This window comes from Orbicella franksi, chromosome 10, assembly GCF_964199315.1.
Source record: "Orbicella franksi chromosome 10, jaOrbFran1.1, whole genome shotgun sequence".
Taxonomy (NCBI): domain Eukaryota; kingdom Metazoa; phylum Cnidaria; class Anthozoa; order Scleractinia; family Merulinidae; genus Orbicella; species Orbicella franksi.
This window is the reverse complement of record NC_138154.1, coordinates 10,916,138-10,929,184: the sequence shown is the minus strand read 5'-3', so window position 1 is coordinate 10,929,184 and position 13,047 is coordinate 10,916,138. Positions and strand designations below refer to the sequence as shown.

The 13,047-nt window shown below is 39.5% G+C and overlaps 1 protein-coding gene across 1 annotated transcript in view; it reads right to left on the bottom strand.

The window, feature by feature from the left end:
- Positions 1-12,822, bottom strand: part of LOC145501639 (uncharacterized) — a 16,649-nt gene extending 3,827 nt beyond the window's left edge. Inside the window, exons 1-5 of the mRNA XM_081481069.1 lie at positions 12,724-12,822; positions 12,120-12,182; positions 11,527-11,591; positions 10,411-10,482; positions 10,261-10,317 (exon numbers count right to left, since the gene is read on the bottom strand). Coding sequence (XP_081337195.1) covers positions 10,261-10,317; positions 10,411-10,482; positions 11,527-11,591; positions 12,120-12,182; positions 12,724-12,822 — 356 coding nt within the window. The remainder of the gene's footprint in view (positions 1-10,260; positions 10,318-10,410; positions 10,483-11,526; positions 11,592-12,119; positions 12,183-12,723) is intronic.
- Between the last annotated feature and the right edge of the window lie 225 nt (positions 12,823-13,047).

Below are 13,047 nucleotides of genomic sequence, written 5' to 3'. Positions count from 1 at the left end.
AGTGTTTTTCCCTACTTCTTGAGTACTCTACCGCTTCCTAAGTGCTTTACAACAGAACAGAGCACGGTCGAGGCTTCTTTATTTGTTTTATGATAAGGAATCAGATAATTTCCCCACGCATTCGGCTGAATTTTCAAACCAAACTTTATTTTCCAAACGAGCAAAAGTGGCGTCAGCCGTGCACTGTTCTCTGATAAAGCACACTAAAATAAGCCAATCACAATCCTTGATAGAATTGTTCAAATAATCTGATTTGCTAACGAAGCGACAGCTGTCAATCACAAACAGCACTTCAGCTAAACTTTCAGTTTCGAGTAGTTTGAGCGGCTTTCGAGAGAAGAACGATGCCTTCAAAGTTCGCTTTTAAGTTAATTTTTAAATACGGATCTGAAGACAGGTAACCGTTTATAGTCCAGAGGAATCCGACCGTATTGTGGCCCATGAAAACGTGCACTTTTCCAGTGGAAATTACGAAACGCGGAGCTCAAAAAACCGAGTTGAATTTGAAGGGAGCTACAGTTATTTACGGCTTGTAGCCGCATGCAACAAGATTGCCCGATCTAGCGTAAAAGTTAGAAAGACTTAACGGCTCCCACTGGTTCTACTCCGAGCACTGAAGAGAATATCAGAGCAAGTTTTGCATTGACTACTCGTCGGTTTACTTCGCTGAGTTGACCTGAGAACGAGCGTTACTAGACTGCATGTAAGTGTTGTTTGAGCAATTGAGCATTTTCAATTGTAAATTTACAAAAATAAAGCTTCTCATCATAAACAGGGACAGTTCAATGGTTGTTTTCTGTCGTTGTTTTACTTCTCAGTATAATTTCGGCCTTCGTAACAAATATAATTTCTTTATCGAAGCACTGTTTAGGTTGAGAATTTGTTTACTTCGCTACAGCTGTACATGTTTTGTCGGCGGGAATCTAGCAAAACTTGTTATTTTAGTACAGTTTTAACACTACTGTTGCTAACAATGGTCTCTGTGAGCCATATTTACTGCAGAAAAATAGCTCACTTCCACTGCGTTTGTCTGAGTCACAGGGGATGTTTAATTTGGGTCAAATTTGTCAAAATTCCGAAGCAAAAATTTGGAAGCCAACTCACCGTCATCAACCAGTGCTCTGTTCTCTGATAAAGCACGCTGTTTCAGCCAATCAGAGCGTGCGTTATATGGAAACTTTATTATAATGTAATATAATGACCGATCATCGTCAATAAATTGTACAGTATTTCTTTCTTTAAATATGGGATATTGCTGCAACAGCCGATAGAACGTCTGGAAGGCGTTTCTGCTCACTTTTCGAATGTGTATTGCACCACCCTGCGGGAAATGAGAAGAAGTGAGATATTCAACTTCCTGGGTAGACGTCGCAACAGCCGCTGGACCCATTCTCCTCAAACTCGGTCGCAAAACAAAACGGCGGTGTTTTGGTGCTATTTTCGAGATTTCGTTGGGGCACAGAAAATCGAGGTTTTAACCGAATCCAAAATTTTTTGCCAGACGTATTTCAAATAACAAGTAGATTCATTTTAGCGAAAAAAAAATTGGAGTCTTCCTTCGCGCCTTCTTCCAAGTTAAATAGGTGTTCAATAGAGGACCGGGGAGGTTGGTTAATAGAATATACCTTTGGTTTTTCTCCTAAAAACACAATAAGACTAATTGCCATGGAGAAAATAACCCTGAACTTGCCTCAAATTTTAAGGACAAGACAGCTGAAACAGATTGGAACAATGGCGGAATAGATACAGTGGAAAATCTCGTAACTCAAAACTCTTGGGGGACGCAACTGAAGCTGGTCGCTTATGACAATGATTCTCGTAAGCAGCGATTTGAGGTATAAAGGATACACACAGCGGCTTACCTATGGGAGCTTACCCAGTTAGCAATAAAAAAAAAAAATTGGAATGTAAAAAGAAAAAAAAAAAAATGTACCATTATTTTGATATCCCTGTGCAATGCCGCGATAATGGCGATGACTTCTACACAGAACTGTATACTAAAGTATCAGGACTGGTCCTTTGGAATTTAGAGGAACAAATCATAATTGCAACCAGCATAAACATTAACAGAGGCTCTGGATGGAGTTAACTGTCAACTGACAAATGGCCAAAATAATAATAATAATAATAATAATAATAATAGTTATAATAATTTTTTTTTACAATAATAACAAACTTTATTGGGCACTTTTCCATACAAACTTTAATCTTACATGTATCTGGTAAAAAATTCAGAAATTCTGTTGTCCCTTAAGTTTTTGGTAATAATAATTACAAATTACACTCATTCTTTACAACCCTTATAAATTTGTCTATTATCATTTGTCGAAAAAATTTAATTTAATTTAAATTTATAATAATGATAATAACTGACAACTCACAAATAGCTGAAAAAATCAACTGACAACTGACATTTGTAGTCAGATTTACTAAAAACTGCATGAGAAAAAGGATTAGACATTCTTATTCGTTTGAAATTTATTGAAAATGTGTATTGTTTTCGGTGGAAATATTATTACTGTAACCTACTGTGACTGTAATTGTAACTGCTCGATGTTAAAGTTGTGTAGATTGTTTATAGATCGAAACTATCAGTTCTCTATTAAGATAATTTTCTTTTAAGTCTGTTATTATTAATCATTTCCAATTTCATCCTCATACTATTTGTTACATATTCCTCAATTGAAGGCCACGCCCTTCAGGAGTCAGGGAAAATCGAAATTAAACAAGACCGTCGGCGACTGACAAACAGCGTATACAAAACCCATTTTCTAATTGTAAATGGTCACAAATCTTGCACCGTACCGCTTTTCTTTGATCTCTTGCTGTTTCTGTTTTATTGACATATTTTTAAAATGTGTCACGTATTTTTATGTTAATGTAAGCATTTCTCTTTTTTTAAAAGAAATTTTGCATCCCGATAAAACGGGTGTCATATTACACCCCTAACTCTCCATAACGGCCACTTTTCTACACTTACTTTTTCCCTCTGCTCTCGAGGTGGCCGTTTGATAGGGGTTCCACTGTATTGTTTTTAAAAGGGGTCAAATAGCAGAGGTTTCAGCCATGCAAGGTATTTAGTTAGTCATTAACATCCACTTAACTGACAAATGACAAATGGTCCAAAATTTAACTGACAACTAACAAATGAATAACATTTTAACTGAAAACTGACATTTGCACCACCACCCCTCATCAATACCCTCTTAACAGTCTCAGTGCAACAAAATGCAGTGACGCAGTTTACAAATGGTTATGACTATCTTTCATAGTCAGGCCCAATTCATTTCGGATGTCGGCTTACAGGAGCTTAAAAACAAAGGAAACTAACTCTAAACGGTGAGACCTTAAATTATCTACGGCCGCTTACGGAAATGTGTGCTAACGGGAATGAGTAAATGCAGAGGTCGTATGGGAGTTCAAACGCGGTTTTTGTGAAGGCGGTTGTAAGTTCGACGCATGGTGTACGATCGATTCTAATAAAATGTAACTTTATTATTATACTGTGAGGCGCGGTGGCCTCATGTTTAGTGCGCTCGTCACTGGATCGAGCGGTCTGGGTTCGAGCACTGGCCGGGGACATTGTGTTGTGTTATTGTCCAAGACACTTTACTCTCACAGTGCCTCGCTCACCCAGGCACGGTATAAATGGGTACCGGCGAACTTAATGCTGGGGGTAACCCTGCGATGGACTAGCGTCCCATCCAGGGGGGGGGGGGGGATAGAAATACTACTAGTCGCTTCATGCGACAGAAACCGGGATAAGCTGCGGCCTGGTGGGCCACTTGGCTCGTATGCAGACTTCCCTTTACCTTTATTATAATACTACAATGAGTCTTCTTAGTCTCACAGTTAATGCTAGACATGTTTTACTTGTTTTTTTTGCCTATTACAGAAACTTATCGGGAAATAATATTCGGAATTTGACAGAGAATGTTTTCTCCGGTTTGGTGAACTTGGACGAACTGTAAGTATATCGATGAACGTTTTAAATAGTAACTGCTTAATTCTAATTACATCGTTCAAGTTGTAATATGGTTCTGCATTTTCCGAATTGTCCTCTCGAAAGGTTGGACAATTGCTATGATAGGTAAACCCAAGGGTTTTATGATTATTTTATCTAGAAAATGAAAGACTGTTTCAGTGTTCCTATCGGGTTGTAGCAACACGAGTGGAAGTGTACAAGAACGAGAAATTCTGTGGGAACACGAGCTGACACGCATGCGCGGAGCTTAAAAATTTTGCCAAAGTTCTTACAGTGTGTTTAGTGCTGTTGTTATTTTCGGACACGAACGAAAAACTGCATTTTAGTACGAGTTAACTCTAGTCAGTTTGGATTTATCTTTAAGGCCGAAAAAATGTATTAGTCAAAGTTTGACGTAGAATTCGGTGGGAAAAAAATGTCTTTATTTTATCGTGTTCAGAGATATTATCTGACGCAAGTGGACTGAACTTGGTAATAGAGGGTGTTTTCAAAATTTTCCACATGGACAAAAGACGGTTTTGCATTTTCATTTTTCTTAACTGTACGTGACTGAAGTTTATTTACTGTACGTGACTGAAAGCTTAAGACATTTAGAGTTTTCCAAATCACTTTCAGTAATGTCGAATACATTGTAAGTGAGTGGAGTCGTGTCTATGTGTAGTCGAGCCGTCTTCGCAGAAATCATGTCCTGAAAAATGTGAAGCTATTCTTACCGGAAGATAACATACCTTACACGACAAGAAGTCTGAATATGCTCACCAGAAGAATCATCTGAAGTGCACTTCTGCCGCTTGAAAGAAGGGAGGGACGTCGAGTCGTCACAACCCGAAACAACTCGACGTAATTTGCTGTTCAAGAAGTCGACTTAACTAATGATACGTTTTAAGGGAAACACGTGTGCAAACAAAATAAAACCACGCATTATTGAACCAAAACAAAAGAAATGAAAAAATAAAATGATGCAATGTATGTCTTGTTCTATGAACGAAAGCAGTCTTAAATATACTTTTAGGCATGTGATACATTTTAAGCGATACCCTCATAGACACAAATAAAACTACGAACGCGTGCAATGTATATCTCGTTCTACAAACCAGTGCAGACAAATAATGTATGTTTTAGGTAAAATACTCATGTAAACAAACGAAATTACAAACGCATACAAAGTAAAAAATAAAATGAAATAATAATGATAATAATAATAATAATTAAATAATAAAAATACGTGTAACACTGATGTATAGTGTAAACTAAGCCGAGAGAGAATTATGCTACATGAATGTACAGCTGATGCATACAAAACGAACCTACACTAGGCATGCCTCGTTCTATCCTCGTGTGCAGATTAGAAAGTGACACGTCTTTTTTTATGGAAATACGTATGTATATGCAATCTCCAGCTCAACACAAGAAACCTTAACATGTAGGCATGTGTACTGATCTTGCTCCAAAGGCCTGCAAAGCGGAATATAAACAGAGTGACGATCCAACCAGATCGTGATGACCTCAACGTTTTAGAATGTTGCGGAAATAGTAAAGACATGGATTTAGTTAATGAAAGCACCCAGAGGGAAAGCGAATTTACTATTTGGAAGCAAATATGCAGGAAAACAAAGACAATTGTCAACAAGCCTACCTTTGACTGGCCATTTTTTTTACTCCTTATCAATGTAATTTCGCGATTTCAAAATCTTAAGCAGTTAAATTTGAAAGATCTAGATTTTTTTTTTCTACTCTGCGTTTTTTCGCGATTCCAAAATTATTTTGCTATTAATTTTAGTAGTTCAAATTTATTGACAACATAACAACACGAAAAAAGTTATTTGCTGGTTTTGGACGGTCCACCTCGAGAGAAATTTTGCCGTAGGCAAACCATCCGTCGGTTTTCGGCCTCGGGCCGTACTCAAGACCGCGCTCATGTAAAGATAATTTCCATATGGACCTCTCGCCGGCAAATAACATATATTTATATTTTTCCAAGAGGGCACTGTAACGAATCCTGCAATCTGATTGGTTTTTTAACGCCGTCCGGAATTTCTTATCCCTGACCATGGTATGCTATCAATACAAACGTGCCCGTAACCACACAAATAACGAAATCAAGACGGTCAAGCGGAAATATTTTACTATAAATCTTGGGTCCAGTAAATCAAATCCTAGGATTGAAAAAAGTGGCATTTAATTAACAATTTGTTCTCACGACATCCAAACAAGGTAAGGAATATTTCGGAAAATAAAATTGGGGCAAAACCTATAACTGAACCTTCTGCAATAGCCGAGGGATTAAATCTGCATTTCTCTAACATTGGTGAGAGACTGGGCTCAGAAATACCGTCGTTTAACGTGGAACCCGAGTCCTATATCGAACCAACGAAAACTACGTTTTCTATGAAAGCTCCGACAGTGAGCATAGTTCACAAACTGTTACTTAAACTAAATGAAAGGAAAGCTGTAATCCTAGATGACATTCCAAGTAAATTTTTTAAAATGGCTGCCAACATAGTCGCACCATCGCTCACACAAATATTTACAAACTCGATTAGCTTTGGTATTTTTCCAACTGAATGGCAACTGTTTACAAGGGTGACCCCTATTTTCAAGAAGGGAAAAAGGGACGAGCCAATCAACTACCGGTCAATACCTATCATTCCTACAGTCACAGAATTTTACGCAATAGTTATATACGCCCAGCTTTACGAGTATTTTACCGTTAATAACTTATCAACTCACTACCAATCTGGATTTCGATCTCTACACAGTACACTTACTGCATTGATTGAAGCCACAAATAGCCCGTCGGTCAACATTGACAATAGCCTGGTTAATGGTGTTATCTTTATCGATCTCAAAACGGCTTTTGACACCATTGACCATAGCCTCCTCACACAGAAGCTTCTTAGATATGGTGTTGACACGAGTAGTCTCAAACGGTTTGAATCGTATCTCTGCCACCGCAGCCAAAAATGCAGCATAAATGGCCGTTTGTCGGCTATTGCCCCAGTTTCCTGTGGTATTCCACAGGGTAGCAACCTTGGACCACTCCTAATCTTAGTTTAAATTAATGATCTGCCAAATTGCCTAAGGTCAGCCTCTGCGAGGATGTTCGCTGACGACACAAATATAACCTACGCTGCCAGTGCAATAGCTGACCTTGAAAATGTCGTTAACTCAGAGCTAAGAAAACTTATTTTCTGGCTTATAATCAATAGGCTAAGCCTTAATGTTGCTAAGACCGAATTTATGGTAATTGAGTTAAATCAAGGAATACTGCTCTCTCGAATAACCAAATTAATATTGAGATCGACCGGCAAATCGATCGAAAAAGTTAAAGAAGCCAAATCACTTGGCTTAGTAATTGACGAACAACTTTCATGGACAAGGTATATAGACCAAAGGCGCCCTTAAACGTGTAAGACCATTCGTCTCTAAAAGTACCGCTCTCCAAGTTCTACCAAGAGTTGAATTTACCCCACTTTGGCTATTGTAGATCTGTTTGGGATAAACTCAAAGTTACCTTAACGACGTTCGCGCGAAAATTTCCAGTAGATAGATGTTTTTAATTTTTTTTACCGCACTCAGATAATGAGATACTTGTGTCAGAAATGCAAAAACAACAACAACAAAAATAAAGAGTGGGGGTCACCGACTTTGTTTCAGAGATAAAGCGTGTGCAAAACTACCCTGATTTTGAAAAAATTGGCACACGTAATTTAGCATGGTCTTGGGGGGTTTATAGTTAAAAAATAAGAGAGGTGAGTCAACGGAGGTAAAAGATCTTTGTCATATTTTTTAGAAGTGGATATGTTGCGTAAATAGTTCCAAATGATGCCAGTGATGTTTTCACAAAACTTAACCCTTCAGAGGCATTTGAAACCGCCGCAGAGATAAACGAAGAGCTAAAAAGAACGGAATTCGACAATACATTTTGCAAAAAAATCAGATTTCTAACGATAGAGTTTCTTCATTTTCTCGCTAAATGTAGAAAATCGGCAGAGAAAACTTAAGGCGATGTTGATGTTTAAACTGAAAAATTGGGGAGGGGGATGCTTATCCCGGCGTACCTGCAAAACTTATTTAACATCCGCAGTACACCGTATAATCTAAGAAATTCTGAGCACAAACTAGACCCGCCCAATCCGCGCACAGACTACTGCAAGCGTGGCTTTGGCTATAGCGGGCGCTATTATAACAATAGAGTTTATGTGCGCGGGCCCGACTCAGACTCATTTTAGCCCGAGTTGCTGGGCTGAAATAAGCCTGAGAAGGGCCCAAAACATATTTATGCCCAAGAAAATAAACTCTATTGCTATTATTACCACTCTGGAGTGCATTGAGAAAATAAAAACTGAAAAACATGACAACAAAACAGTCTGAATAATCATGTGAGCATTTACAAGTTGAATGACTTTTATTTTTCACTCAATGAAAATGCACAATAGGTGGCTAGAAATTACGAAATCTTGCCATTTGAGTGTTCAAAAATTGTAGAAGACATGAAAGGAAAGTTCGACAAAGCTTATTTGTAGGTGTTGAAATTAATAGTACAATGCTTAAGTGACATAATTCGTTGATCAATGTGCGTTTGGCTTGAAGCCGCAAAACTACATGCACTTCGCCACCGGCCATGGAGCTACTACACGCGGCATTCACATCAGAAGCTTCTTTTGAAAGAAACGGACGACGAAGAATGTCCGAGCAAGCACGTTTCTGTGAGGCTGAGCTATTCTTTAATCTTTATGTAGGGATTCTGTAAAGTGCAGACCGGATGGCGGCGGATGGCGGATGGCGGATGGCGGATGGCGGATGATAAAATGCAGATGGTAAAATGCGGATGACAAAATACGGATGATAAAAGGCGGATAACAAAATGCGGATGGAAAAATGCGGATGATAAAATGTGAGAATGACAAAATGCGGTAACCGTATTACGGATGATAAAATCTGGACAAGGGAAAAATACCTTACGATATTTTGGGTAGGCAGAAATAGAATATCCCTGAACAGAATTCGATCATCATAAACCATTTTTTCCTGTTATGGCTAGTATAGGGAATTTCCATATGTTCAGTTAGGAAAATTGATGGTTATAATCCATCGAATATTTTTGCTCGCGCGCGATTGGTCTAAACACGTCACGTGACCGAATATTCCCCAGCTGAAACTGGGGAATATCAGAGATTAGTATATTCTCAGCTCCGACTATTGCATTTCTAGCTCTCTGATTGGCTCAAAAACTCCGACTATGAGCCATTAGTCGGAGTTTTACCTTATATGGAAAACAGTGCGCCAAGTTTAAAAATTTTCCGCTCTGTAAAATTGTTGAAATAAAAATCGGCGGCAAAAACCCGATTAAGAATATACTAAAACAATTATTCCATTCGACCTTGTTGGATATGAAGTGATCATAACCAACTCGCGCTACGCGCTCGTTGGTTATTTATCACTTCATATCCAACGCGGTTTCATGGAATAATTGTTAAATATTGCCCAATTTTCAAAACTGCGTGCGTTGCGAAAAAGATTTGAAAAATAATAAACACAATAGCCTCCATTTTGGGCGAACACATGCTCGGATATTTGTCCTTGGTTATTATCTGTTCCTCAAAGCTCACAGTTTTTCTCGAGCTACGCTCTCGGAAAACTGTTCACTTCTCAGAACAAATAATGTCCGCGGACAAATATCCGAGCATATTTTCGCGCCAAATGGAGGCTATTGTTTATGTACTTTTGGGACAGATTTAAATTAGCCCTAGGTTTTTGTAGATTCCCACGCCGTGCCGGATACAAGGGGCGAACTTATTTCCCTGTAGTGTCAATAGTAACTGACCTTTCCTAGGTTGAAACACCAAACAAAATATATCTCTGATATATTCCGTTGTGTCTGTGAAAAATCCAACGAACTTTGACGGGTTTCGCTGGAAAGGGCGTGCAAAGCTATTTTTAGCACTTCTTTATCTGAAGTTTCTTTGTGGCTTTAATGCGGACTGTTACTTTAAAAGAGTTTTTCGGTTTCTTTTTAACATTTTCTTTACTTTTCCCAATTCGTCCTTTTTTCCAGTCCGGCCTTAAAGTTTTTTCAAATAAATCACAGATTTTACGTTTTAAAGTTGCCTTGCAGTAGTGCGACAGCTATGTAAACTGTATGAGCTGCAGCACATCCAAAACGAACTCTTTGCAAAAGTTTAAGAACGTTTCCTCCTTGTGTTCAAGTTTTGTTTCCGCTATTGTAATGGCATGAAATCTGTTCAGAAACAAAAGCTGTAAAACGCTCTTACCTTCCATTTTCAAAGGTCTTATTATCCTGCCGATCGGAAGATGAACCGGCGCTTTCACTAGACAAGCAAAAAGGGAAATGGTTAGCAAAGATTTCGAGAAATAAAGTTAAGGTCGAAGTTTAATCGACTAGATTAAATCCATCAACTCACCTTTTCGAAACAAAGATAGATTCAGTCAGAATTGCCGCTGTCGGGCGACTCCATGGCTCTTGTGCAGTCCACCTGTGACAGAGACACCTTTGCACACGTGTTGTGCACAGTCTTTTGCTGCAAACGCTCTGTGTGCCCAGCAAACTTGTCAATAAGGGTACAGTGGGTAGCCGATCTGTGACCGTAGAAGTGTTTCAGTTATTTTGAAGTCCTTCGATGTGGTAAAAGACGGAGTCTGAATAACTACTGTTCCTTGATCAAAGTCTTTTCGTGTTTTTTTTTTTATTATTATTATTATTGTTATTTTTCGTTTTTTTTTTTCCTTTTAATTTCACTTTTTTCATAACCGGAGTAAAAAATGTTTCGATCTATGAATTCTTCAGGCCAGGAGTCTCGGCCTAATTTTACAACTCAGAATGTAAGAAAACATCGTAAACTTATTTCCCCTCGTGTCTATATTATCATTCACATTTTGTCACCTGCATTTTTCCATCCGCATTTTATCAACCGCATTTTTACATCCGCCATCCGCCGTCGGCGGCCATCCGGTCCGCACTTAACAGAGACCCCTTTATGTAGGACATCAAGCTCTGTTCGTTTTTATGCTTTGTAATGGCGCAAATTTGCTTTGCATCAACCCCGGCTTGGTGAAGACTTGTTATAGTGGGCGCCCTTAGGCAAATGCTGTGTAAACCTAGGAAAGTCCAGCCTTTTTGGAAATCTTGGGCATAAGTTGGGCGATCGAATTCTTTCCCAAGAGCTCGTTCTTGTATCAACACTCTGCCGCCTTGGGGAACTTTGTCAACGAAGTCTGAAACAGGGCTTCACAATCAGGGTGAAGTTTACTCAGCATCAATTTCAGCGATGAACCGGGTAACCCATAAATTCTCACATCAGTGTAATCTTGGTGTTTCTGCTTACAACCACCTTGATTGTTCTTGGTTTGTTCTGTATGCTTTATAGTGATATACTCTTTGTCTTGATCGTCGTGCTTGAACTTGAGCGGGTTCTTAGTAAGTTCGCGCCAACCTTCCCTTCCTCTCCGCCCCAAATAATAACAAAGGTTGAACCACACAAATTCTTGGAGCTTGTCTGGACAGTCATTTCAAAAACTACGAGTTCAATTTCGCCATATCTCCAACTTCAATTGGATTCTTGTGTTGTGGTTTAGGGTTCCCGCGCTTGTAATATGATTCACAAACGAATTCAAACATCTTGTTCGCTTGTGTGAAATCGACATTTTTCAAGATGTTTATCGACCTTGAAATAGCTTTTCCCGTAATTGTACGGTGAATAGCAGCTCGTATACCAGTCAAGGCACTTGGCGTGGAGTAACCCGAAAACACTGACCCCCGCTCCGTGGACCCCACTGTGGACCGGGTCCGTGGACTACCCATGGACCGGTCCCCGGACTACCCCTACGGACCCCCTCTACGGGACCCCCCAAAACAGTGTAAAATACGAAATAAATATTTCACTGATACGTTGTCTAATGGATTACTCATATCGGCGAAACTTCGAGTGTTACACTGTGCAAATGTAATTAACTCGCCCCCTCCCCCATCCCCCCTCCCCCCCCAAAATGCCTAAAAGCTGTTTTCAGTGTAAGGAGATGCCAATGACAAAAAGAAGGAAAGTTCTTAACTTTCATTCGTGGCTCAATCGGGCTATGGGAGGTGTGTTTTTAGGTTGTTGAAGCTTGTTTGTACCTGTAATTCCGCTGAACAAATTATGAAGCCTGGAACGAGTTCACAAATCAACGCGAGAATGAGCTGAAGAAAATGGCAGAGGGCAAAGAGCACAAATGTCAAGGCTTTCCAGAGGCTTCCTGGAGGCTTCCCGTTCATTAATATACTGTATGGCCACAGCAAAAGAAATGGCAATATATAATGGTATAACTTGCGCTTGAGCCTAAACCCAAGAATGTTACATTTGTACACTGTAACGTTCGAAATTTTGCCGACACGAGTAAATTATTTGACAACCCATGAGTGAAATATTTGTTTCTTATTTTTATTTTATTTTCGGGGTGCTCCGTAGAGGGGGTCCGTAGGGGTAGTCCTTGGTCCGGTCCGTAGGGTGGTCCGCGGACCCAGTCCGTAGTGGGGATCCGCGGACCGGGGGTCAGTGTTTTTGGGTTAGCCCTTGGTGTGAGATCTGTTTTCTTGTTTGTTTTCACCTCGGCAAAACATTTTCGCAGAATTCCCTTTAGTTCAGCAGGGCTCACGGTGTGAAGATCACAGCTTATTTTAGCTTCTCTAGCCACTGAGTAAACTTCTTTAAACCCCAAGAGGTCTCTTTTTCGGTGTTTACAGGCACGGAATCAGCCTCTAGCTTTTGTAGATCTTTTTCCTTTAGTTGAGAAGATTGAGAATGTAGATTTTCTTCGTTGTCTACTGTGTTTTCAGCCATGATTTGGGCATGAAAATGGCGCCATCATTTCTTTCACCAACGCTGCAGGAAAACGGCGCGAACATTGTAATGGCTTCACGAGTTTGATTGCCTACTTATATCGTACGACTGTTGGATTCTCACTTTTCATTGGTTTATTTCAGCGGGCGGGCTAAAACACATTTTAGCCCGCAAAATGCGCCACAATGCCCAAAAAAGTGATAATAATATGGAATAGCCTACTCG